Genomic DNA, 26,957 nt, shown 5'->3' on the forward strand with positions numbered 1-26,957 from the left:
CTCCAGGTAGTAAAGTGCTAGGGGATATTTTGCAAAGTCCTTCTTTATATTTTCTGATATTTTCCAAGTTCTTCAATGAGTATTTAATGAACAGATTTAAAACTAACACAGCAAAGGGTTTTTTGTGTGTTTGCTTTATCTTTTATTTTTTTTTTTTTTGAGACAGAGTTTGGCTCTTGTCACCCAGGCTGGAGTGCAATGGCACGATCTCGGCTCACCGCAACCTTGGCCTCCTGGGTTCAAGCAATTCTCCTGCCTCGGCCTCCCGAGTAGCTGGGACTACAGGCATGCACCACCAAGCCCAGCTAATTTTTTGTATTTTTTTAGTAGAGATGGGGTTTCACCATGTTGACCAGGATGGTCTCGATCTCTTGACCTTGTGATCCACCCACCTCGGCCTCCCAAAGTGCTGGGATTATAGGCGTGAGCCACTGCGCCCGGCTTGCTTTATCTTTTAAGGAAGGGATTAGAGCTATCCCTATAACCAGGTTACTTGAGTGGATGTAACAAGTCCATGTTGCTAGAAATGATCATCTGGCCATTTTCAGTCTGAGAACAGAACACTTGGTTGTCCTGGCCAGTGTTTCCCAAGCAGGGGGAGGAGTTCTTTCCTAGAATAAATAAGCCTAACCATTCATGAGAAACAGCTACTCCAGACAGACGGCTTTGGAATCACCAGCTCTATCCAGCCCCCAGAGGCAGGTAATCCATGATGCTTTCCATCCTGGGAGCGGAGGAATCCTTTTTTCTGAGTGTTGTAGGTGGCAGCCTGGAGCGTGTGGAGTGTGTGGTAAGCGGATGCCAGGAGGAGGTGTGCCCAGGGCACTGGGTTGGGGCCAGGGGACTGTTGTGATTCCCCGTGCCTTTTTAAGAGGCGTCCTCTCTGGGTCTGAGTTTTCACACCTGTAAAGGGTGGAGGTGCCCTGGGGCCTCTATGGTCATTTCTGCCTTGACACTTAAGGTTCTGATTCCAGTCAGCTGTGCATCTGACCCTCGGGGCGAGAGGCACTGTCCCCTTGCCTGGCACAGGGTGCAGCTCTCAGAACCTGTGGCAGATGTGACTGCTGCAGCGGGTTTCTGTGAGCAACAGCCGCAGGCCCCACGGTGATTTCAAGGTCTCCATGGGGCTGCCTCGGGGGCTCCACTTCCCCACCAGGACCCCTGGCCAAGTCCACAGATGGGCGGTGCCTCTGTGCACACACTGCGAGACAAACTGCTGGGAAACAGCCAGTCCTCCAACTTGCCCAGGCAGAAAACACCAGGCTTGGCCCCAAAATAATTCCAGAGGCAAATATTGTGGAACATTTTCCCAGAGAAAGGGTTGCATCAGCCTGAGAGTAAACAGTTGAAGCAAACAAGCGGTCTCTGTCCCAGGGCTTGACTGAAGGCATTTCCACTGGCCTCCCCTCCTTCCTCCCCTCCTTCCTTCCTTCCTCCCTCCCTCCCTCCTTCCCTCCCTCCTTTCCTTCCTTCCTTCCTTCCTTCCTTCCTTCCTTCCTTCCTTCCTTCCTTCCTTCCTTCCTTCCTTCCTTCCTTCCTTCCTTCCCCTGGTTCTTCCCCTCTTCCTCTGCCCCTCTCTCTACCCGTCTCCCCTCCCCCTGCTTCCTCTCCCCTCTATTCCCCTCTATCCCCCTCTCTTCCCCAGGCATCCAAGCTGCCCCTTTTCTCTTCTGATTCTGGGACTGAGCGGGCAGAGGCTGAAGGTCAATATTCTTGTTTGCTGCAGTCGCCGGCCTGGAACTCAGCGCTTCCAGGGTCTCTTGAGCAGTTGCTCACGCCTCTTCTCCGGCTTGTGGTTTCAGGCACGGGTAGTATGGGAGGTAGAGGCCCCTCAGTAACGTCTGTTCTGAGCCAGGTGCCTTCATTCATCATTTATCTCACCTGAGCCACTTAGCATGTGGTGCAGAGAGGGAAACAGGTTCAGAGAGGTTCAGTCACCTGCTTGTCATTACATAGCAATCAAAAGTGGCCAAAACGAAATTCCAGTCTCAGTCTGGGAGACCCCAAAGCCCACACTGCCTTCTACCCACTAGGAGGCCCTTCCAGGCTTACGGTGGAAACAGAGACCACATGGCGACCTGGCAGGGGCGGAAAAGAACATTCACCTTTCTTTGGCCTTGATGCCCACCATTGTCAGGGCCGTCTAGGCTCCAGACACTCCCAGGAGCCCCCATTTCCCTCTCTCAGTCAAGCCTCACTGCAACCCAGCATCACGCCAGGAGGCCCACGGGGGCCAAACCACGTGTCACCGAGAGGCTGGGAGCATCACTATGGCCTCTGACTCCGGCCAGGGCTCCTTCATTCCTGAGGTCTTCTTTGGTGGCAGTTGGGGAATAGGGGAAGGGAGCCCCTGCTTTCTAATGCCCTAGGATGGGATCTGCTCACCAGGAGGGAGGAGAGCAGTGGGCATTCTGGTTGGACTGAACCTCGGACCCCCATCAGCTTCCAGACCCAGGAGCCAGGCAAACCTGGCTGCCCACTGGGCTCCTCCACCTGTTTGCCCTGGGACCGTGGCCGCCACTTCACCTCTTTGTGCCCAGGTTTTCCACTGGAAAAAATGGAAACAATTACGGCACTTACCTCAATGGGTGATAGGAAGCAGAGTGATGTGCTGGGGCCCAGGAGAGCCCCTACCTGAGGGAGGCTGCAAAGCCAGCAGGAGGCAGCAGAACAGGGACCAGGACACAGGCCGGTGGGGGCAGGGGGAGGTGGTCAGGGCTCCATCTGGCCCTCTGAGACCTAAAGGATCTTTGCTTTGCAGAGTTGACAATGGGGAGAATGTTACCTCTCCTGGCTCTAGGGCTCTTGGTGGCTGGATTCTGCCCTGCTGTCCTCTCCGACCCTAAGAGCACACTAGACAAGAAGAATCCGAATCAGGAGGAACAAGACCAGGGGACACATGTGGACTTCCGATTAGCCTCTAACAACATGGACTTTGCCTTCAGCCTGTACAAGCAGTTGACACGGAAAGCCCCTGGTAAGAATGTCATCTTCTCCCCGCTGAGCATCTCTACTGCCTTGGCCTTCCTGTCCCTGGGGGCCCGTAATTCCACCCTGATGGAGATTCTCCAGGGCCTCAAGTTCAGCCTCACAGAGACTTCCGAGGCAGAAATTCACCAGAGCTTCCAGCACCTCCTGAGCACCCTCAACCAGTCCAGTGACGAGCTGCAGCTCAGTGTGGGAAACGCCATGTTCGTCAAAGAGCAGCTCAATCTGCTGGACAGGTTCACGGAGGACGCCAAGAGCCTGTATGGCGCTGAGGCCTTTGCCACTGACTTTCAGGACTCAGAGGCAGCTAAGAAGCTCATCAATGACTACGTGCAGAAGGGAACCCGGGGGAAAATCAGGGATCTGATCAGGAACCTTGACCAGCAGACAATGATGGTCCTGGTGAATTACATCTTCTTTAAAGGTGAGTGCCCAGCTTGGGGTTCAGAAGAGGTGGGAGTTTAGTTCTGAGCCTCAGGGCCATTTCTGTCCTGGCTCAACAACGGTGTTATTAGAGAAACCACTGTAGAGGAGAGTGCACAGCTTGGGGACATTGTGGGCACGAAGGCCCTGCCCTGCCCATAGGCATCACCTTCTCCTGTCGGTTTTTCCAAATTACAGTTTGTTCTTCCAAGACATCAGCCTATCAGTAAAGCACATCAGCCCTTGGTCTGAGTCAGTGTGGTACTTTTTACTCAGATTTAAACTTGTCCAGCAAACAGAAGGAAGGAGCTCTCCCTTGAAACCACACCAGGGCCCACAGGGACTATAGCTCTCTTTTTACAGGAGCGCTGCTGGACTGGGCCAGGAAAGCCCTCTGTGTGGACACACCTGGGGCTTCTGCCCTTTACATGGGCGAGGGACACTGTCCAGCCAGGGTCCTCAGTCTCTGGAGGTGGCCAGGTGGGGCTGGGGCCATCTTCACAGGGAAAGCCAACCCCCAAAGTGCCTGGCCCCTCCCAAGGTTCTACGATTCTGCTCTCCTATAATCTTCTGTAATTATATTTTAAAATGTCATTGACACATAAATGAGGGCAGAAATGGCATTGTTCCGCTCTGGGAAAGAGCCTCAAGGGTGGGCGGTATCCAAGACACAACCCCTGCCAGATTCTAACTGGTCCGGTGCCCAACCCCATCGATAGGAACTCAACCAGTGCAAACCTCAGCCTGCAAGCTCCCAAGGGGCAGAGTGCAAGCAGGTACCTCCTGCCTCCTGGAGCCTGGAATCCAGATAGGAGAAAAAAACATAGGGACATAAAGAGTGCCCACCTGTCAGAGGGCAGAAAGGTGCTTAGGAGACATGCGCTGCTTGGAGGCAGAGTCCTGCCTGGGGGCTGTTGGTTGAGTCCTGGGCAAGCCCCTTCTCCTCCCAGGCCAGGGTCTTCATCTGTAAACACAGACGTGGATCCCGATCTCCCACTGAGACTACTTGGCGTCTGAGCTGTCATTTCTGCTTTGAGTGTCCTGTGTTCTGTCCTCCTGCCACGTAGCCCTACGCTAGGACTCTCTGCCCTCCAGGGACACAGTAGGCAGCGCAGCTTTTCCCTCCCCACCTGCCTCTAACAATGGGAAATAGGCAGGCGGGAAACAGGTGGGCAGTGGAGGTGGCCCCAGATTTCCAGCCTCCCCTGAAACTCCCACTCCCCTCACTGTTCAGTGCTCTGGTCCTCCTGGAGTTGAGACCTGCAGGGCCCCTCCCCTTGCTGTGTTGACCTCTACTCACCCTCCAGGTGCCCATTTTGCTCCTTGCCTCATCCTGGTTTACATACAACGTACGTGCTGGGGCTTGGTCAGTGCTGGGGCCGCCCTGTGGAAGGCGGAGGGGGCTGGGCATGCATGAGCTTCAGGCTGAGAGGGTCCCAACTCAGAACCCTGGAGTGCTTGTTCCCTCCCTTTCTGCTCTTCCTGTTCCATTGCACCCACTGGACCCACGAGCATGCAAGTACTGACTCACCCAATGATGTTAGGACTATGTATTTGACTGAAAGTAAGGGTGGGCATCCAACCAGGGGCAGAAGATGGGAATTCAAGAAAGGAAGGTTTCCTCTAGAAAACTGTTTTCTTCTTTTCTCTTAAATCCAGATAGAATTGGAAAGGAAGGTCATTACAGCAGAGAGAAGTTGAGTCAAACAGAGATCAGATCCTAGAGACACTAGTCTAGCCAGACATTCGGGCCCCTAGTTGAACAGCTGAGGATGTCCGAAGATGGTAAGGAGGCAGAATCGGAAAACTTGGTGACTGGCAGACAGAAATGGGGGGAGACAGGGGCAGACGTGACAACATTTAAAGGCTTGTAGAACCCGGGTGGTAATTTCATCCCTCAAACCTGTCCCTCTCTTGATTCTGGCCTACAAGGCAGCAGTCAAGGTCCCCAGAGGCAGCCAGTCTTCCTAGCAGGAAGCCATGCTGGAGATCTGACCAGATAAAGGCCCCAAAGGAGCCTGGTGCCCTGGGTAATATAGGGTGGCACTCCATGGCACTGCCCTCATGGAGGCCACCGAAGCACCTGAATGGCTGCTGCAGTTGGTGACGGGGACACCTGCTCAACTGAAATATCTCCTGCCCTGTGATGGGTCCTTGCTCTGAGGCATCTTTACAATTAGGTTTGTCCTGGGTCATTCCATGTTGGGAGGCTGCAGGTACCAGAGAACCTGAGATGGTCTTCCAGGAGGGGGAAGGAAAAATGGGCTGTGATTTTGGTCTTAGAAGGCCCAAAGAGAAAGTCCAAAGGTGGAGAAGAGTCTAGAAGGAAAACAATGGCATGAGAGAATGTAGGGCCACCAGAAGCTGGCTCTAGTTGCAATTACCAATAGAAAAAGCAGAAAAAAGAAAGGAAAGAAGCTCCCATTTATTGAGCACCTACTCATACCACCCAGTTACCTGCAGTACCTCGTTTACTCCTCGGAGCAGCTCTGAAAGGTGGACGGTGGTGGTGCCATTTGTCAGTTAGCAGACATGAAGTCCAGAAAACAGATAATTAAACATTCAACGTTGACCTGGGCCCATCTGAAAATCCCTTTTTCTTCCTCACGTTAACCCCTAAGGTTAACCTGTTTATGACTTTATGAGCTTTTACCAAGGATCTCCCAAAACCAAGAATGGAGGTGAAAGATTGTGGAGTCCAAAACCCAGAAAAAGGATTGACAAACTTTTTCTATAAAGGACCTAGTACTAAGTATTTTTGGCTGTGTGGTCCACAGGAGGTCTCTTTTGAAGATTCTTCACTTTGTCTTTCTCCTTTGCTTTTTTATTATCTTCTTCTCTTTCTTCTTCATTGTTTTACAATATTTGAAAAATATAAGCACCTTTCTTAGCACTAAGTTAATATAGAAATAGGCTATGGCTATATTAGTTTACAGGCTTATAGTTTCCTGACCCCTGTTTTAGAGGAGGAAAATAATTGTACACAACTAAACACCTGTGTATCATGGGTCTATGTCATGATTCCCTAAGAAGGAGTTTCATGGAATTTTCTACATTTTAAAGATTTTACTCCATTCTTCTCTTGCTTGCATAGTTTCTGACAAGAAGTCTGCTGTCATGTTTATCCTTATTTCTTTTTAGATAACATAGAGTTTTCCTCCCTCTACCCCTACCTCTACTTCTGCCAAGATGTTCTCTTTCTCTTTACTGTGGTAAATAGGCCTTTGGTGAGAGGAGCTATGTCACTCTGGCTGGGAGTCAGCCTGCATTTCATGTTTGCAATAGCTAGAGGTGCCAGAGGTAGTTTCGTGGAATCTTACCTTTGCAATGGTGAGAGTTTAGACAGCCTCAGGCTCAAAGCCCCACAACTGACTCCTCCGACAGACAGACACAGAATCCAGGGCAAGTCTCATCTGGATGTTCATGGTTTGTAAAGGTGGACATGAGCTAGATATGAGCTGAGGACCACAGCCAGCTTATGGCTTTTGCAATGTCCAACACTCCGACCACCTAAGATGTCACAAGTGTCCTAGGCTTTTATTCCCACGGTCTCTCCTGGCTCTGAGTTCTGTCTTCCACTAAGGTTCTCCCTGTTTCTCCCGTCACTCACATTGATGGGCATCTCCTCTCTCTGCCCTCACCACCTCACATACAGAACCTGGTCTCTTTCCTCCTCTTTCCACCCAAAGCCCTCCCACAAGTCATTGCTGCATGTTCACGTCCCTGTAATACCAGTGACTAACAATTGCTCACAAGAGGTTTTTCCTATCAAGGAACCAAGGCTGAGCCATTTCTCCTTGGGCTACAGCCTCCCACGTGTGGTTATGCCTCTTTCCCTCACTTTCCCTACACCTTCTCTCTCTCTTGCACTCCTTATTCCCAGCTTCCTATTGATTTCTCGTTTAGCATAAAGAACCAGGTCTTTCTTTCCTGACCCTTTTCCCAATCTAAGCCTGCTGGGCTCTCCCTCACCCCCAACAACTTTTTTGCTTGCCTAGCTATTTCTCTAAACGAAGGCAGGGCCACTCCTATGAGGGCCTCTCAGTGTCTGTTGGACTAGGCACTTCCACTGCCAGAGAAGCAGAGTTGAGGCAGAATGACCGCTGCACTAACACATCCTTCAAATGCTTGCTCCACCTTCAGCCAAGTGGAAGACTCCCTTTGACATACGTGAAACTTTTGTGTCAAAGTTCTACTTTGGCAACCTGATGTGGGTGAAGGTCCCCATGATGAGAATGGATGACATGGCTGCACCTTACTTCTGGGACGAGGAGCTGCTATGCACCATAGTGGAGCTGCCGTACACAGGCAATGCCAGCGCATTCTTCATCCTCCCTGATCAAAACAAGATGGAGCGAGTGGAAGCCATGCTGCTCCCGGAGACCCTGAAGCGATGGAGGAACTCACTGAAGACCAGGTGATTCTTCCTGTCCCCCTGAGAGTCCACATCTCTCCACCTCAAGGTCTCACCAGTGTCCAGGGACAAGGGCATGGTGATGGGAGAACTTGCACAGGGACAGGGGGAATTTTCACTTACTTTGCCCTGTGCACCTGTGTGGCTTCGGCCCTGATTCTTTTCTTCTTTAAGATGATGACATCACACAGAACAAGCGGCTGAGGCTTCCTCTGACTCCAGCCTGTTCTAAGTCATGAGAAATCTGCACCAAACGCTCATGCATACTTTCTCCTGGTCTCAATCTCTGGAAGGGAGAGAGAAACAGAAGGAGTTGTGATCAGTTGAGGGCTGCAGTGAGATGGGCCCTGAGAATCAGGTCTGTACTGGTGAACCTCTATATTTATTCATTCATTCAGCATTTGCTGCATGATTGAGCACCTACTGTGTGTCAGACTCTAATTTGCACCCTGAAAATAAATCAGCAAATAAAACACAAGATTCCCTGCTTACTTTGCAATTGGATAGGGGAGAGGCAATAAATAAATATAACAAATAAGTTATTTGATATGTCAGAAGGCAGAGAATTGAGTAAGGGGGCAGAAATTGAGTAGAGGGGGATGAAAGAAGCAGGAAAACTGGACCTTGTGTTCATTTGTGATTTTAAATAGAATGGCCATTCGGTGATGCGTGAGCATCCATGTAACGGAGGGGAGGGGTGGAGTCGTGTTGGTATGTTAGGGAAAAGCATTCCTGGCAGAGGGAACAGCCAGTGAAAACCCTCTAAGATGGAAGTGAGCTTGATATGTTCAAGGAAGAGCGAGGCCAGAGTGACTGGAGCAGAGGGAGTGAAGAGAGAGTTGAGCTAGGTCAGGAGCCTCCAAAGGGGTGGAGCAGCTTGTGTAGGAACACGTAGAGCCCTGGAAAACCTTGCCCTTCCTCCTCTCTGAAATGGAGAGCCATCAGGAGGTTTAGAGGAGGGGTGTGATCTGAGCGTTGTTTCAAAAGACTAACCGTGGCTGCTGAGAGAATAGACAGTGGAGCAGGTGTGGAGTCGGGGACACCCACAGGAACCAGGCGCAGACATGAGGTGGGAGCCCACAGCTGCTGGGACCCAGGAGGGAGTCGTGCGTGTGAGGAGTGGTTAAGTTCTGGATAAATCTGAGGGTGGAGGAACAGGCTGGGCACATGGAATTGAGCTGACCGATTTCATGGGGACACAGTGAGGCAGAGCAGTAGTTCCGGGCCACCCTGTAGTAGTTATGTCCACCTTGCAGTGGGCCCAGGGAGTGCGTGTGGGCAGCCGTGCTGGGTGGGCAAGGAGGAGCACAAGCCTTAGGTTCAGACCATGGTGGCTGGTGTGACCTGGAGCAGGTCGCTGCTCTTCTCTGGAGCTCAGCTGCCTGCTGAATAGGAGGAGGGTCCTTTCCCTGCCGCCCCTGTTCTCATTGGGTGGTTATGAGAATCCGGTGAGGTGTTGTATGTGGAAGCCATAATAAACCACCAAGGGCAGGGCAGCTGCTTCAACACTAACTTGAGGCTGCAGCTCCTGCCCCAGTCCCTGTCCAGAGGGCTGGACGCCTCTCAGGCCTGCCTGACGCTCCGCCCCTCCTCACTCTGGATCCCAGGAGATGCCAGGATGTGGGGTCCTACCCCACCCATCCATTCACTCCTAGACTCCTTCCTCCTTTAGCACCAAATAGCCACCAGGAAGCAGAAGCCCAGCAAATAGTTTTGAATGAAAAGAATTCATCAAACACTTTTGATTCACATAATGCTGAGGAAATATGTGTCCACACACTCCTGGCCCACAGAGGATGCTGAGTAGGCACTTGTTGAATGAAGGATGCAATGAACAAACACATGAATCAATGAATAAAAAATGGAGATAGAACACCTACTTCCTCCATGGGACTCAGAGTTTAGTGGAAGACACAGCCTCCTGTATAATGATAAGACCAGGCAGACAGGGACAGACATCTTGAGGGGGCTGTAATTCCAGGGAGGGGGAGCTGGGCCTCTAAGAGCTTGCTGCGTGTTCTAGGCCAGCTTGCACCCGGCTCGGAAGACGATGCTCACTGTAATAGGAATCTCCATTTGATTGTTTTAGGATTCCCAAAGCTCTTCCAACATAATCAGACTCCTCAGAGGCCCCCAGGCACTTTCTGACCTACCTCTGGCTCCTGGCCCACCTCATCCCCCACTACCCTCCTCCCTGCCTCACTGAGGTCACCTCCAGCCTGTGGAGCAACTCCTTCTGCTCCCGCCTTCTTCCAGGTTCTTCCATCTGCCTCCTGCCCACCTCTTCACCTAGCTTGCTCCTTTTCTGCCTTTGGGACTCAGCCTCAACACCACCTCCTACAGGAAGCCCTCCTGATACCCGTGAAGCAGGCTGCCATGCAGCCAGTGCAGCTGGCCTGGCCCAGGCTCTGGACACACTCAGGGGTCCCTGCTGGTGCAAAGGTGCTTCGACTGCATTGCAAGCTGCAGCAAAAGAGCAGGGCCAGGCCCGGGCTGGGCCACAGCTCAAGGCTTGGTGTGCTGCCTGGAGCCTTTCACACTTGCAGATCGGAATGAATAACTAATAAATAAGAAGAGTAAAGACAGGGGTTAGGAAATTGAGGAACAGAGTATTTATTTCTAATCAGAAGGGGGTGATTGTGGAGGAAACCAGGGAAGACCATGCGGCCAGGCGGGAGGCAGGTGGGCACTGATCAGCAGAGCTGCGGATATTTTTTTTTTTCTTATTTTCTAGATGGCTAGCACTCTTCCTGCCAAAGTTTTCCATCTCGGGGGACTATAACCTAGAAGACATACTTCCCCAGCTGGGCATCGAGGAGGTCTTCACCAGCAAGGCTGACCTGTCAGGGATCACAGGGGCCAGAAACCTCCGGGTCTCCCAGGTGAGTCTTCAGACTTTGGTCAATCATCTCCGTATCTGAACTTGAATGGTGAAGGCCAGGTGCACATTTGGGCACTCTTGACCTTGTGTCAATGCAGTTGCATTTCTCATTATGCGCTCACCCTGCTTGGGACACCCCAAGCCAAGAAGAGCTCGGTTACAGCCCAGCTCCTCCTGCCGTGCTGGGGACTGGTCCTCCGCAACACGACTGTGTGTGTTTCTCAGATGGAAAGATGTAGTTGTGTCGATTATTCAGATGGAATAGACATGTTGACAGGCTTGGAATCAGACAGTCATGGAACATCATTCCACACTGCACCATTTACTACCCATGGGGGCAAACAATTAAAGTCCTCTGTCCCCAGCGTTTTCATCTGTAAAATGCTCGTGATAGTTCTTGGCTGCTATGCAGTGCCCGACTGGGGAGGTAATACCAGTCGGGAGTAACAATGACGATCTGGCAATTGTGAGGAAAACATGCTCAGAGCACGAGAGAGGACTACTTGGGACACTCAGCCTGTGTTACTAAGAGCAGAGTTGCCAAGGCAGGGTGGCCATGCCACCCTCTACTCCTGTCTGGCCTGAGTGCTCACACAGAGCACTGGGGTGAGTCTGCATCTCCACCTTCCAAGGCGCAAAGTAACGGAGGGGTGTGTGTCGAGGAACAGACGCAGACGATCCAGGAATGCAAGACTTTGAAAAGTACTTGAAAGCCCCAAGGATGTTTAAGCTGGAGCAGGAGAGATGCTGGGAGCCATGCTGGCCTGGCGAGGCGGTTTCTGCAGCAGCCGTTGGGGGTCAAGGGCTGCCGGGACCTTGCTTGGAAGAAACATGCCTCACATTGTTCCTGCTCTTCCTCCCAACAGCAGTGGGAGTTTTGGGGGTAACGCAGACTCTCAACTCAGACAGAAAGGGGTGCATATGAGGGGCTCCATTCTTTACCTTGAAGGTTCTGGGCAGATCACACGCCGCACCTGGGTCTCCATCTGCACCTCTAGGGATCCGGACTGTGTAAATCTAGTCGGCAGGGGGTTGGGAGGAGCAAACATTCCACAGCAGAGACAGGCCAGCGCTGAGCGCTCTATGCACTGTGGGCCCCCTAGCGGCACACAGGCAGGTTGCTGACCTCCTGCCTTTCTGTGTCGACCTTGAGTAATGCTTCTGTCCCCACAGGTGACCCACAAGGCTGTGCTTGATGTGTCTGAGGAGGGCACAGAAGCATCTACTTCCCCAGCGCTCTCACTCTCCCTCCTTCCCCCAAATGTGGGCCCAATGGTCATTGTGCGTTTCAACATGCCCTTCCTGGTGATCGTCGCCCGAACTGACACCCCAAGCATCCTCTTCATGAGCAGAGTCATCTATCCCACAAGAGCCTAGAGCTTACCATTGAGCAGTGGGGCTCCCATTAAGGAGCCGGGAATGGAAGCTGGATGCTTGGGCCTCTGGGTACAGCCTGGCCCCATGCACCAAGCAGCCAGGGCATGTCTGGCCCTGTGTGCTCACCCTTTGAAGGTGACAGTGACTGCCTGTGGAGCGCCATCATGCACAGGGGCCCATGGACTCTTTGTTTGGGAGGGCCCTGTGCCTCCTGACAACAATAAACAATTTCCTTGGACACGCTGCTTGTGCCTTTCCATGCTGACTGCCGGACTCTGTGCTCCTGAGGCCACCTGTGTCCCAAAGCCAAACCCTTTGACCTCCCACGCAGGCTGAGCTCCACCCCAGGAACTGGGCTCCTTTTGCATTCATCTACAGCAGCCTGCCCAGGTCCACCCAAGCTTGTGGCCACGCCCACTTGGACCTCAGGCCCAGAGCTGGCGGAACCTGCTGCTCTAAGGCCAATTCCTGCCTGCTGGGCTTTGGGCTGCCCGCTTTCAATTCCCTGCTCTCCACCTCCAGGGTCCAGTCTCCACCTGGCTCTTGCCAGTGCTCCTGGCCCTGACCACAACTGGACAGCCCCCAGGCCCCTCGCTCCTGTAGCTGGGCAGGACTTTATCATGGGATGCCCCCCTTCTGCCATTTGGCACCCCCAGTTTAGGGGGAGTATCTACTTTCTGGGTTTCCAGACTGAGCCCCTCAACTGCCTCACCAGTTCCTAGCCCTCGCTCTGTGAATGACCTCCCTCAACAACCAGAATGCAGGGCTGAGGACAAATGAGCCATTACAGCACAACTGCAGTAAGAGCAATCGTGCAGTCAGGCATTTAACTGAGGCTCTCAGGTACCTTGCAATCTCTGCTACAAAGGCAACAATGATAACGTTGACAACAACTGAATTCCTGAGGATTTTATGCCAGTCAGTCTGCTAAGATCTCTCCCTGAAATAACCTGTTGAATCCTCCTGATGACCCGATGAGATAAATCCTGTCAGCAGTCCCATTCTATGGATGAGGAAACTGAGGCACAGAGAGGCTTGGTAATATTCTCAAGGCCACATAGCTAGTAATAATTGCCAGCAGAACGTTATTCCAACCCTCCTGACACTTTGTGGTTAAGAGGCACGTTCTTAACCACAAAGTTATTTCCACAGGAGTTGCCTTCATGGAATGTACAAACTTACAGCAAGTAGATGGTGAAATAAGTCTATGGAAGCCAAAGGAGAGCACCAAACCCAGTCTGGGAAGTCAGGGAAAGCTTCCTGGAGGAGGTGGCTTCCGTGCTGAGATCAGGGGAAGAGAAGGTGCTCAAGCGAACAGACGGGACAGTGCTTCAGACGGGAGAAAGAGCAATGGTAGCAGTCAAGAAACCAAAAGAAGACGAGCGGCTCTGGGGCAGAGAGCAGCGAGGCTGAGGGGCTGCAGAGAGGAACGGGCCACGACAGAGCCGCTGGACTGCAGAGGGGCGGGCCACCGCAAGGATTCCCAAGTGGTTCCTTAGAGCCACAGGGAGCTCTAAGGGAGTTTCAGCACAGAGGCGATGGAGGCAGCGCTGCGTGCTAGGAAAGTACTCTGGCTGCTGAGCAGAAACGGGATTCGTGCCCCAGGACAAGGATGTGGGTTGGACATCAAGGGGCCTCTGTGGGAACTGGGGCAAAGGTAGGTCAGAGCTGGGGAGGGCGAGCAGGGATGATTCTGCTTGAAGGCTTTGAGAAGAGTGGGTGGGAATTTATGATTGGCGGTGGGGAAGAAGGGAGAAGAACTGTATTTGGCTTTGGGCACCTGGGTGATGACTACCTAGTCTCTGACTAGGAAACCCAGCAGGGGCTTGCTGGCAAGGGAAGCCGACACATTCAGATTTGGAACTCCCATGTCTGAGGTTCCTGGGAGAATCCCCCGGGACTTGCTCAGGAAGCAGCTGGGCTGAAGTCAGGAGAGAAATCTGGGCTGGAGGGGAGCATTCAGGATTCCTCTCCCGGGATGGACAAGTGAGTATTGAGGTGTCCCTTCAAATGAATGCCATGGAGTGCAAAGAGAAGGAGAACGTCCCCCATTCCCAAAGAAGGACCGGCTAAGAAAGGGCAGCCCACCAAGGAGAGTCACCAGCATAGGGCAGGAGACAAGAGGACAGGAAGAAAGCTGTCACCGCAGGACCAAGAGGAGAGACTTATCCAAGGATAGGGGAGAAAATGCAGAAACAGTGATGATTGAATGGAATGAATGTGTCCACAAGATTTAGTGATCTAAAGCCACTTGGGGCTCACCAGTGCAATGTTAGCAGAATTAAGGGAGGACGGGGTAGGGGGGCTGGAGAGTGAGCAGGATAGGAAGAGAGAGAAAGCCAGGCAGCCTGCAAATATGTATTTAGAGAGACAGGGTGGTGGGTAGTGGGTGCTAAGTTGAAGTTCACTGCAGTGCTCCACAGATGTCAGAGCCTTGAGCAAGCTTTCATAACCAGAGAAAGGATTCAGAAGGCAGGGCGGCAAGCAACCAGGGTTGCAGAGTGGCACAGCTCCTAAGGTCACAATTCACAGGTGGTTTGACACCGTCTTCAACCTGGAGTTGCAGAGTGAGCAGCCAGCCAGGCAGCATGAAGCATCACGGGAGAGGGCACAGGTGGAGGGCAAGGATCAAGGATCAAGGCTTCCACTGTGAAGGGAATGCAGGGAGTGGGGCGAGGGGGCCGGTGAGAGTGTGTGTTTCTTGGTAGGATCAGTTGAGACCTCCTCTCCCCCGATGACTCTGATGATTCCTAGTGTAGAAAGTAAAGTCACCTGAGTAGTGACATTTGCCAGAGGTTGGGCCAGGAGAAGGCACAAAATGGGACAGAAAGTTGACCAGGGTGTCACGGCAGGTCAGCCACGCTCAGCAATCAGTGCCCTGGAGGTCCAGCTCCAGAAATTCTTAGTGGTTCCAACCTTTACAGACAGCTGTGAAATGCCCTGTCTGGTGGAATATCTTTCCATTCTTACCAGCGCTCTTGTGGGTTTCAAGAAGGCCAACCACTGATCAGAAGGACAGGAGTCAAGGGGTTAGAGCTACAGAAGAGAGGATTGAGACCAGCATGAACTTGAGACCAGCACTGGGGGTACGAATGAGAGCAGAGGGAGCTGATCACTGGGGAAGCCTGAGGATGGGGAGATGGGGTCCGCAGGAGGTCCAGGAATGACCTGTTAGAAGTGCCATATGAACGATAAAGGCTACTTTTCCCCCTCACGAGGGTTTTTTCTCATTGACTCAGTTTTCCCGCCTGTACAGTGGAAACCATGATATGATAGGATGTGCATGATAGCGTGTGCATGTCTGTGTGCATCCATGTGTAAGAAGTCAGGAAGTCATTGAAATGTTCGCTCCTGAGTCTGAACGTTCCCTGGACAGCAATTTAAAAACTCCCGAGATGATCTTTTCCATGTGAACTAACTCCTTATCCAGGCTGGCATGGCTTCTCATCCCTCAGCTGGGGCTGGATGGCATTGCACAGGACAAGGCTCTGACCTGCCCAGCTCCTGCCCCCATTCCCTCCTGGCCTCAGTCCAGGTGTCTAAGGAGCCTTACCACAGCCCAGGGCTCATTGTCTTCTGTGACTTAGGTCTAGAAATTGCTGGATGAAAACTGAGTTCCTCCCTTAAGGGGGCACCTGGGCCCCAGACCTGTGAGGATGGGGCTGGGTTTCACTCTTCTCCCTCCCCTGGGGGCTGAGGGTCCATCCACCTGCTGGTCACTAACTATTGCCCTTAAATGGCTTCCTGCCGTTAGCTGCAGGAAAGGAGACTGAGGGGAGAGATATTTATTAGACAGAAGTGATGAGACTTTATGGTTGACTGTGTGAGGGACAGAAAGAAAGCAAAGATGGCACCCAAGTTGCTGTGTTGGGAACTTGGGGAACTGAAATTCACATGCCATTCCATGAGCTAAGGATTACAGAATGAATAATGTTTTGTGCAGGAAGAAGGTAAGTCCTGATGTGGACATGTGGGTTTGGAGGTGCCTGCATGTCATCTAAGAAGACAAGTCCAATAGAGAATGGGCTCTATGGATCTGAAGTTTAATAAAGAAATTTGAGTGAGAGGGATGGATTTCAGGATTTCTTCTTGGCAAAAAGGTGAGGACATTCCTGCCAAAAGACTTCTATTTTCACCTGTGACAGAGAAAGAGATGCTCTCTGCTGAGTGCATCATGGGGAAGCAGAAAACCCAGAAGTCTGGAGGAGCAGAGACGAGGACACATCAGGAAACCGTAATGTTCTAGCAGGCACTAATAAGGAACCCTTGGGGGCTGGAGATGACTGTGTCACTAGCTTGTACAGGTGGGTGGTTCCAAATATAATCAGCAGTTCAGACACAGACAGAAAGGGGATAGACTGCAGGTGGCTACTGGAGCTGAAATTTCCCCTGGTTACAGGAAGGAGGGGCCATAAGTGGCCGACACAAGGACAAATGAATATATCTGAAAATATTAATCAGAGAGTCATTCAAATGATGAGATTTTCATATTCCAGGCCGGGAACATCAAGGAGCCATAACAGGCAGAGCTGATGGGTGACAGAGGTGTCTGGAAACAAGATGGCACTTGGAAGTTGAATAGGGGTTGGCACACTGAGGTCGAAGATGTGGGATAATTCATAAATTGATAAAAGGGTTCCTTCCACCTTCTCCATGTCCCTTTTACTCAGATCTACCAGCTTGGAAATGAGGAAATAACGCCCACAAATTCCACGCAACTGGTTCTCCTCTCTACTCCCCCTTTCTTCTCAGAGCCCTTCCACTTGCCACACAGCTCCCGTGGTGACTTTCGGGTCAGCAAACCTTCAAAGTCCAGTTCAGATCTTGCTCACGTGATTTTGGCCTAATTACCTGGCATCACTGTTACTGCCTCTGCTCTTGAATGTTGGGAGAGCATCTACTCCAGAGGACCATCAGGTGGATTACAAAGAATAATAACAACGACACATGTCAAAGGCCTGGCTGGGTTCCGTAACCCCTGCTCCACTGACCACAGCCTCTGCCACACCAGAAACATCCGTGATGCCCTCTTGTGCCCACAGGTGCTGCTTAGGGCTGTGATTGTTGTGGCCAAGAAGGGCACAGAGGAATTAAGTTTCAATTCTCTACAAAAAAACAAAAAACAAAAAAACAAAAAAACCCCATTGACCACTGTGCATTTCAACAGAACTTTCCTAATGGCCATTCCTCTCCCCAGACACTCAGAGCATCCTCTCTGGGCAAAATTTTTGACCCCAAAAAAGAGATGAAACTAAAATCACAATTTGCAAAGTAAACTAAATTGGGATCTACAAATCTGGTAAACTATATTCAACCATGACTTGTTACATGTAGTAGGTCCAGAATGTATCAATAGCCACATATCAGACCCATGTGTTCGAAGGAAAGGCCACAGCAAATGCTTCTAAGAGTAACTCCACACAGACTCAGGTTTTATAGAAAAGAACACTGTTCGCTTACTTTACAAATCCTGACCATGTTTTCTAAGTATCACTCAGAAACTACCATAGGCCAACTCAGCCCATGGGACCCTGTATTTCTCTTAGCTACCCTCCTTCCAGACTTTGCTGAGCTGCCAAGATGGTGTTCTCCCTTGCTCAGAGAGTTCAATAAACCCAGATTTGTTTGAAAGGAGTGAAGCACTGGTACTTGCTACAACGTGGATGAACCTTGAAAACATTATGCTTAGTGAAAGCAGCCAGACACAAAAGGCCACTTATTGTGTGATTCCATTGAAGTAAATATCCACAACAGGTAAATCCACAGACACAAAAGCAGATTAGTGGTTATCAGGGGCTAAGGAGAGGAAAGAACAGGGATGACTATTCAATGGGTAAGGAATCTCCTTTAGGGGTGATGATAATAGTTTGAAACCAAATGGAGGTGATGGTTACTCACATGTGAATGTATTAAATGTCACCAAATTAAAAACTTTACTAGGTAATGTGAATTTTATCTCAATTAGAGAGAGAGAGGGAGGGGGAGAGAGAGAGAGAGAGAGAGAGAGAGATACAGAGAGAGAGAGATTAACTAAATGTCATGTATAGAACTTATTTGGATCCTAATTGAAACAAACCAACTATAAAAAACAATGAGGGTGGTGATCGCATGCCCCTTCTGGCACAGGGAGGCCACTGAAGATCAGGGTCTCTTGGTCACAGAGAGTGGTACCTCCTCTAGTACCACAAAATGTAGCATGGAGGGCCAGGGTCCCCAGAAGACTCCACCTGCCTGGCTTGTCTATCATCACAGGGAGATCTCTGCCCCTTGAGGCTAAGAGACCCCAACCTTTCCCCAAGCTGAAGCTGCAGGGTATTGAGGTACCAGCCAGATGTCTTCTCACAAAGGACCAGTGGTGGCACGGGAGTGGGGCTTCTGCCAGTAGCAGGGAAACTGACATGGTAGAACTGGCTGAACTCTGAACTGGGACCCCTGCTACAACAGAAGGGCAAATGGGTAATCGCCAACCTAACCAAAGCTGAGGAAGAGCAAACGTGCCCAGTGCCCCAGGAAGAGGAGGAGGAAGTGTCGGTACTGAGACTTCCCCTGCAAGCCTGCCACATCATGGAGAAGATGGAGGAGTCTGTGTCCAAGGTCTGGGAGGGATAGATGTCAGAGGGTCATCCCACATTGTCATGGGAACCTTGGGGAGAAGGGGTCGCCTTGCCAGTCAGCACCCTCTGTGGCCAGCAGCACCTAATGCCTGAGTATTGCTTATGTCTGCTGGGCTTATTCCGCCAACTCGGCCCAGCAGACTGCACTCAGCTCACACTACCAGCCCGCATCCCACACCTGCCAGGGGCAAGCCAGGAGCGCAGCGGCGAGGGGTGTGTGAGTGAGTGAGCGCAGGGTCTGGCCACAGCGCACATGCAGACATGCTGGCTGCTGGGGCTCGGCGGGCAGCTCTAGGCACTGGCACAGGTGCTGGCTCCATGTAGGGCTGTGGCTGGACCAGATGTACCACACGTGGCTTCTGCTGTGGGCACCCACATTTGGACAAGGGGAACATGGCGGCACCCAGAAGATTGGAGACACCAGGAACCAGAGAGCCCCAAAGAGGGTGCCACAGCCCCACAGCCCTGGCCTGGGGATCCCCTAGGTCTGGGCTTCCCAAAAGGCAGCAGTTCTTTGCTCCTTTTTTTGCCCACAACGTGGTGAGCAGTGGGACGTGTTTCAGCTCTGTCTGCGTTACAGCTCTTTCAGTCCTGCCATTCGGTGGGTCCCGAGTTCTCATCCTGCGCCCAGGAAGAATGAGGTACACAGACAAATAGAGGGTGAGCACGGCAGAGAGGAGCTTCATTGAGTAACAGGACAGCTCTCAGGAGACCTGCAGGGGAGAGCTGCTTTCCAGAGGCAGGCTGTCCTGGCGTCTGTTAGAGTCTGGCTGAATCTGGGAATTTTGTAGGCTCAGAAGGGAGAAACCGCGTGTTAATGGGTCCACGGGTGTCATGGGCAGGCCCAGAAAAAGCATCATGTTCTCACTCTGGGCCATGGGGCCCACCCAGAACTGGCAGCCTGGTCCCCAGGCTTCAGGTTGTCCTTTGCTTTAAAGTGGGGATTACCTGGGGACCCACCCCTTTTAGTCCAGGAATCTGTCTGCCTCTTGCCATTAACATGCTCTTCACAGCACCCAGGCTGTTTGTATTGTGGGGCACCTGCAGGCCCACTGTGTGCTACCCTCAGCACCCCCTTGGCCTCCCTCCCGTGTTCATCAAAGCCCAAAGTACGGAGGGTGCTGAGGCGACGGGGGCTGGCACGTCAACACTGCCCTGAGCATGCGCACACCCAGCTGGCTTGGGACAGCACCTGGGCTTGGCCACAACTTTGTCCAACGCTGGAGTGGACACCGAGGAATTCAAGCAGGCATTTAAAACCTGCTGGGGAAAGGAGCTTCCTAGGACCCCAAGAGCACAGAGATGCCTGAGTCTGGAGCTGAAGCTGGGCAGCTGCAGCTGCACCTAAACGCATGGGGCTCCAGCCCTACCAATTCAGTAGGGGAGGGTCTCCCACCTGTTCGTAGCCCCTCCTGGCCCCATGGAGCACACAGCCCTGGCCATGGATCCCCCACTGTACCTGACATCCCTGCAGTGGCAGCTACAGACAGGCCGCTGCCACCATCAGTATGATATGCCCCCTGGCTGGCTGAAGTACCACAACTCTCTGCTATATGGCCATAGACAACCCATGCCCTTCTTCTGGCCTTGCTTCAAGAGCATCTTCTCCATCCATGCAGAAATTGGCAACATCTGGACCCATCTGCTTCACTTTGTGCTCTTTCTCTTTTTGGGAATCTTCACCATGCTCAGACTAAAGATGTACTTCATGGATCCTCTTCAAGAGAAGGTGGTTTGGGGGATATTCTTTCTGAGTGCCGTGCTCTGGCTCAGCCTCTCCTGGCTCATCCCCACCATCTACTGTCATTCAGAGAAAGTTTCTCAGACATTTTCCAAACTGAGCTATGCAGGGATTGCTCCACTGATTATAAGGAGCTTCTTCCCCTGGCTCTGTTCCTCCTTCTACTGCTCCCCACAGCCATGGCCCGTCTACCTCTCCATCCTCTGTGTCCTGGGCATCTCTGCCATCCTTGTGGCACAGTGGGACTTGTTTGCCATTTCTAAGCACCGGCAGACAAGGGCAGGGGTGTTGCTAGGACTTGGCTTGAGTGTCTTGTGCCCACCATGTACTTTACTACCACTGAGTGAGGACTTTGCCAAGGTCACCACAGTGGGCCAGATGGGCTGGTTCTTCCTCATGACTGTCACGTATGTCACCAGAGCTGGCCTTTGTGCTGCTCGAATTCCTGAACACTTCTTTCCTGGAGAATTTGATGTATGGTTCCAGTCTCAGCCGATTTTCCATGTCCTCATGGTGACAGTGGCCTTTGTCCACTTTTGTGGGGTCTCCAACCTTCAGGAATTCTGTTACAGCCAAGAAGGTGCCTGCACTGACTTAGTTCTGTGAGCCTTCTCATCAGAGGTGTGGAGGAAGAACTTCCTGAATGCTTTTATTTTATTTTTATTTTTATATTTTTTGAGACAAAGTCTCACTCTGTCACTCAGGCTGCAGTCCCGTGGCGCCGTCTGGGCTCACTGCAACCTCTGCCTCCTGGGTTCAAGCACTTCTCCTACCTCAGCATCCTGAGTAGCTGAGACCACAGGCACATACCACCACATTCAGGTAATTTTTGTGTTTTTACTAGAGATGGGGTTTCACCATGTTGGCCAGGGTGGTCTCAAACTCCTGACCTAAGTGATCTGCCCACCTCAGCCTCCCAAACTTCTGGGATTACAGGCATGAGCCACCACACCCAGCCCAGGTACTTTCACAAATAACCTTTTTGCTGAAGTGAGAGGAAGAGTCTGGATTGTCTGTTAAACCTCTTAGAGAATTCAATACCAACCAAGCTTCAGCCACTTTCACACCCACTGGGCAGTAACCTAGCCATTTCCATTCTGCTAGCAGAGGATGGGACATGGTGAAACTCATCCCTCCCCTCCTCAGCAGTCACCTGCCTCAGCAAGGCAACTACCGGCCCCCCACAGAGACAGTACTTTGAAGCTCATGTTGAGATTTTGCCCCAACCATTTTGGGAAAATTATGGACTAGGACTCTTGAGAAATTCTCTTTCTTCTGGAAGAAAATATTCCTCCCTTACTGCCATCCTTACTTTGTATCCTGGCTTAAAACATGCTATCCATTTTTGTAGCACACTTTTCAAAACAGTTGAATACCCTGGTCCCATCTTTCTAGGGCCTGGATCTGCTTACATAACAGAAAAAATAAAGCCTCTGACTCTTAACATTGCCCAGCTAAGTTGAGTTTTATTTTGTTTTTTTTCTTGGCAGAGTAATGTAAAATTTAAATGGAGAAAGATATTTAATATTTACTACTAAGCTTTAAAAAGGAATCTGCCATCAGATTTGCTATGTATCTTCATGCAAAGTCTGTGATGTTAATAATAGAAGGTACAGAAGACACTGGGTATGAAAAGAAAAAGAAAACATTAGGAACCAGAGTAACAATGGCTTGACAACATGAGGAAATTATCGTTTTTAAAATTGTGATATAATATTGCAATTATGATATTTTCCCAGTTTTTATACATAAAATGAAATATTGCATAGGATTTGCTTTGAAATATTGAGCAGGGAGAAAGATATTGGGAGGAATCAAAAGATGATATTGGTCTGACATTGAAAATAACTGAAGCTGCTAACGGGCATGTAGGGGTTCATTACACCATTCTCTCTCTGTTTTTTTTTCATATGTTTGCATCATTCCATAATAAAAAATCCTCCAGAAATCCCACTCTTGGGTATCTACCCAGAGGAAAAGAAGTCATTATACGAAAAAGGTATTTGCACACGCGTGTTTATAGAGCAACACAATTTGCAACTGCAAAAATATGGAACCAGACAAAGTGCTCATCAATTAAGGAGTGGACAAAGAAACTGTGAATCTTATGCATATATAGATAGATAGATATAGATATAGATATATCTCACTATTATATGTATATATCACACTGTTATATCCATATTGCACTATTATATATATCATACTATTTATATATATATATCATACTATCATATATATTATATATGTATATGTGTGTGTATGTATATATATATATGTATATATATATATATATATATATATATATATGTATATATATATATGTATACACCATGGAATACTATTCAGCAATATAAAGGAACAAAGTAATGGCGTTCACAGCACCCAGGATGGAATTGGAGACCATTATTCTAAGTGAAATAACTCAGAAATGGAAACCCAAACGCTGTATGTTCTCACATACAGGTGGGAGCTTAGCTGTGAGGACACAAAGGCATAAGATGATACAAGGGACGCTGGGGACTTGGGGAAAGGCTGGGAGGGGGCGAGGGATAAAAGACTACAAATAGGTGCAGTGTACACTGCTCAGGTGATGGGTGCATCAAAGTCTCAGAAATCACCACTGAAGAACTTATTCGTGTAACCAAATACCACCTGTTCCCCTAAAACCTACTGAAATAAAAATTAATAAAAGAATAGATAATAAAATTAGATTGTGGTAAGGGTTACATCATTCTGTCAATAGACCAAAAATACTGAATGGCACACTTTCAATATGTGAGGGGGTAAAATGAATAATATATAAATTATATCTCAATAAAGTCATTAAAATAAAAAAAAAAACCTTGAAGCAGGATTGTGCCTTATTCCCCAGTTCTTAATGCACCATCGTCAGAGGCAGAAAGCATTCCATAATGAATGAATGCCTGAGTGAATGAATGAATACGATGAATCTTATCATAGACCCCTGCTGTGCCATCCCTTACATGAACATCCAGAACTGAAGGTGCTAGGAAGTCAACAAGAGGTGACTGTGTGAACATGACGTTAAGACAGTGGTTAAGCAGAGTAAAAGTAAAGTCATAACAAGCTAAGCTGGAAGAAAATTAGTTCTGGCTCAGACCCCTTACCCTTGGGAACCTTGTCTGCACTCAAGCTGCCCGTCACTTTGTGCCATCCCAGCCTCCAAGGCAGCTCAGGAAACACAAAGCGTTTGAGTTGCTGAGGCTTTGCAAACACTCTTTCTATTGAGTACATATTAACTTTTCTGTTCACATTGCATTACAGGGGAAAGTTCTATTGACTTTCCTGAAGAAACAGGCATTACATGGTGACGAGCCAAGACAACTTTATTAGAGCCAAATTAAAAAAGCAATTAGGATATTTTAAAATTTCATAGCCCAAACTCCTTGGAGGCAAGAACTGTGACTTGAGTATCTCTGTGTTCCCGTGAAGAGCTCAGTGTCTGAGAACAGGAAGTGCCGTAATGTGTCTTGGACAAGAGAATGTAGCCAGGAGAGGGCAGAGCATTGCTCCGATTTGCTTGGCCTCTGGCTAATTTTCTAGAAGCTCTGTGTGTAGCACTAGGCTTAACTTTCCTGTCAACCTTGAGCCGTAAGGATGGTGAGGGAAGAAACTGAGGCCTGGGAGTGTCAGGCAGAACAGAAGTGGAGGAACTGGGATTGCCCCCAGGATACCCACCCCAATTCCAGGGCACCGCCAGGCTCCACCGCTCCTTCTCCACACACAGATTTCCACACAACCCTAATGGAGGGCAGCTTGTTCTCCTCTGTTGGGTTTTGCCAAGGGTAGACATTGAGCCAAGAGCAGCCTTATTCAGTCTGAGTTAATCCCAGAAATCCAGCCCATCACAACCCTCCCTGCAGGGACACACTTTTTCAAGGGCCATTCAATCTGCGGAATCTCCCCAGTTCCACCAAAAGCTCATGGAAAGCATTCACTTTCAGGTGAGTTGGGAGCTGCGGGTGCGGCTGGATCCCCAGCTCTCCAGCTGACTTGCTGAACTTGCTGCATGTTACATCATCAGCTACACACACACACACACACACACACACACACACACACACACACACTGACCTGCCCACTGTGCACCAGGAGCTGCGCATGTAGTCAGCAATCTGGAGTGCTGCCGACTCACCCTGCCTCCATGGCCCCAAGTGTGGTCTTGCCTCTGCTGAAATCCCCAAAGCCCTTTTATGCCTCTCTCTTGCTCCATCTTTCTGTTTCAGTCCAGATGCCACCTCCTCCAGGAAGCATTCCAGGAATTTCTACCTTCCATGCCTCCTGTAGGCTCCGCACTCACCTTTTGCAGGTCGCCTCTGACTGCCATCGCCCTTTCCCCACTGAGCTGTAATCAGCTCCCTGCATCTCCCTGCAATCGCTGGCACGCTCCTTCCAGCAGGGCCCAGGTTGCCAGTCCCTCGTGCCCTGACTGCTGAATATTTGTTCAGTGAGTGAGTCAGTGAGTACATGAACGAGCTTCTCTCGGGGCCTCAGTGTCCCTGTCTGCCCAGGGGCTGGCTTGGTGGACCAGAGCATCCTTTCTGCTCAAAAGCTGCATAGTTTGGGGGCCTCAGAGGAAGCCTCTGCTGCTGCTCTGTTCCATCTACACCCTCGCCAGCAAGGCACAATGGAATCCCACCTAGAGAATGCGAGCGTTGACAGGACACTGGACCCGAGACAGCTTGTCACCCACCTGGCCACGCAGCATACACCACCCTGCGTGAATCTCTGCATGCCTGTCCCACAGGACCCGAGCCTCCCCAAGGGACCTGCTGTGACACTCATCTTGTGTCCCCAGCATGCAATTCAAGTCCGGACATGTAGCAGACTTTCTACGTTTGTTCATGAATGAATGAGTGAGTGAGTCAACTTTAAGTATAATAAGAGAACGAAAATGCAAACTTCAGCAAAACCAAGACAGTCACCAGAGCAGATGACCAGGCAAATGGGCAGATGGAGATGGCTGGTTCTCTGTCAATAAGGAAATCACAGGGAACACAGGTTTCCTGGAGGCTAAGGTTGAGCTGACTGTTTCCTACACAGATGTCGATTCTGTCAGTAATTAACCCAAACGCAGACTGGACACGTGAGGCCAAGCACTTGTGGCAGAGAGAGCTGGGAATGGTCCAGTGTTAGGTCCCAGAGAGGCAGGAAATGCCTGTGCTCCAGGTAAAGGCTGAGCCCTAGAAGGGGCCCCCAAAGGTTAGCCCAGGAACCATTGGTTTTTTCGACAAATATTGGTTGAGCATCCACTCTGCCCTGAGCACTAGGAATGAACCGTGCATGAGACACAGTATCTGCTCTCGTGGAGCTTATCTTCTGGTGGAGAAATCACACAAATGTGTCTTATTATGCCAGATGGGCATTAGAAAAACCAGGCAGGATGAGGGTGGCAAGGACAGAGGCGGGGTCTCTCTGGGGAGGTGACCATTGAGCAGACACTGAGTGAAGGGAGGAAGTGAGCTGTGGAAAGGCGAGAGCAAGGCTGCTCTGGGCGGCCGACGGCCAGCGCGCAGGTCCTGAGCGGGAAGAAACGTGGTCTGTTCTAGACCGGCAAGAAGGCCAGGATGGTTGGAGCAGGGGGAGGAAGGGAAAGGATGGTCAGAAGGGGGTCAGAGGCCAGGTGTGGTGGCTCATGCCTGTAATCTCAGCACTTTGGGAGGCTGAGGTTGGCCGATCACCTGAGGTCAGGAGTTCAAGACCAACCTAGACCACAAGTGTCACCCCATCTCTTATAAAAATACAAACAAGTTTTAGCCGGGTGTGGTGGCACACGCCTGTAATCCCAGCTACTTGGGAAGCTGAGGCAGAAGAATCACTTGAACCTGGGAGACGGAGGTTACAGTGAACCTAGATTGTGCCACTGTCCTCCAGCTTGGTGACAAAGCAAGACTGTCTCCAAAAAAATAAAAGGGGAGGAGGTGAGAAAAGCTAGAGGGCCCTGTCCTGTCGGGCCTCCTAAGGTGTGGTGAGAAACACAGGATTTCTCTTAGTTCTATAGGGCCATTGTAAGCCTCCAGCAGGAAGTGAAAACATCTGATTTACCTTTTAAAAGGATCACAGTGGCTCCCTAAGTGGCACCCAGGACCAGCTCAGACCCTTGGCAAATGGATTCCAGGCTCCATGCAGGCCTGCTGAGTCAGACTGGAAGGGAGGCCCCAAGTCCGCTGCCACTCCTGGGGCTCTGCGCCAGGTCCTGGGCTGAGTGTGCTCCCTGCATGATTGCTTTCAATTTCTGTAACCTCGTGATGTGGGGATTCTTAGCAGCATCCCACAGAGTGGAAGCCAAGGTCCTGAGGGGCAAAGCCACTTGCCTAAGGTCCCTGGGCTTATATGAGCAGAGCCCTGGACTCCTCTCTGTACCATGAGACGCCTCCCACCCCTCCCCTCACTGCAACCTCTGCTTCCCAGATTCAAGCCATTCTTTTGCCTCAACACCCTGACTATCTGGGACTACAGGTGCACCACCACACCTGGCTAATTTTTGTGTTTTTA

At 50.6% G+C, this 26,957-nt stretch overlaps 1 protein-coding gene and 1 pseudogene across 1 annotated transcript; both read left to right on the forward strand.

Annotated features, from left to right (window-relative positions):
- The first annotated feature begins 636 nt into the window (after window positions 1–636).
- LOC120363889 (alpha-1-antichymotrypsin-like) lies at window positions 637–17,714 on the forward strand. Its single transcript, XM_039468625.2, is given in 6 exon segments — window positions 637–670; window positions 673–702; window positions 2,762–3,412; window positions 7,555–7,828; window positions 10,560–10,707; window positions 11,880–17,714. Coding segments are annotated over 6 exon segments (1,341 nt in total). The 3' UTR covers window positions 12,084–17,714.
- Window positions 17,715–18,215: 501 nt separating this feature from the next.
- Window positions 18,216–21,786, forward strand: LOC104651556 (adiponectin receptor protein 1-like; annotated as a pseudogene).
- Window positions 21,787–26,957: the final 5,171 nt, after the last annotated feature.

The sequence above is a fragment of the Saimiri boliviensis genome, chromosome 2 (genome assembly GCF_048565385.1).
Source record: "Saimiri boliviensis isolate mSaiBol1 chromosome 2, mSaiBol1.pri, whole genome shotgun sequence".
Lineage (NCBI taxonomy): Eukaryota > Metazoa > Chordata > Mammalia > Primates > Cebidae > Saimiri > Saimiri boliviensis.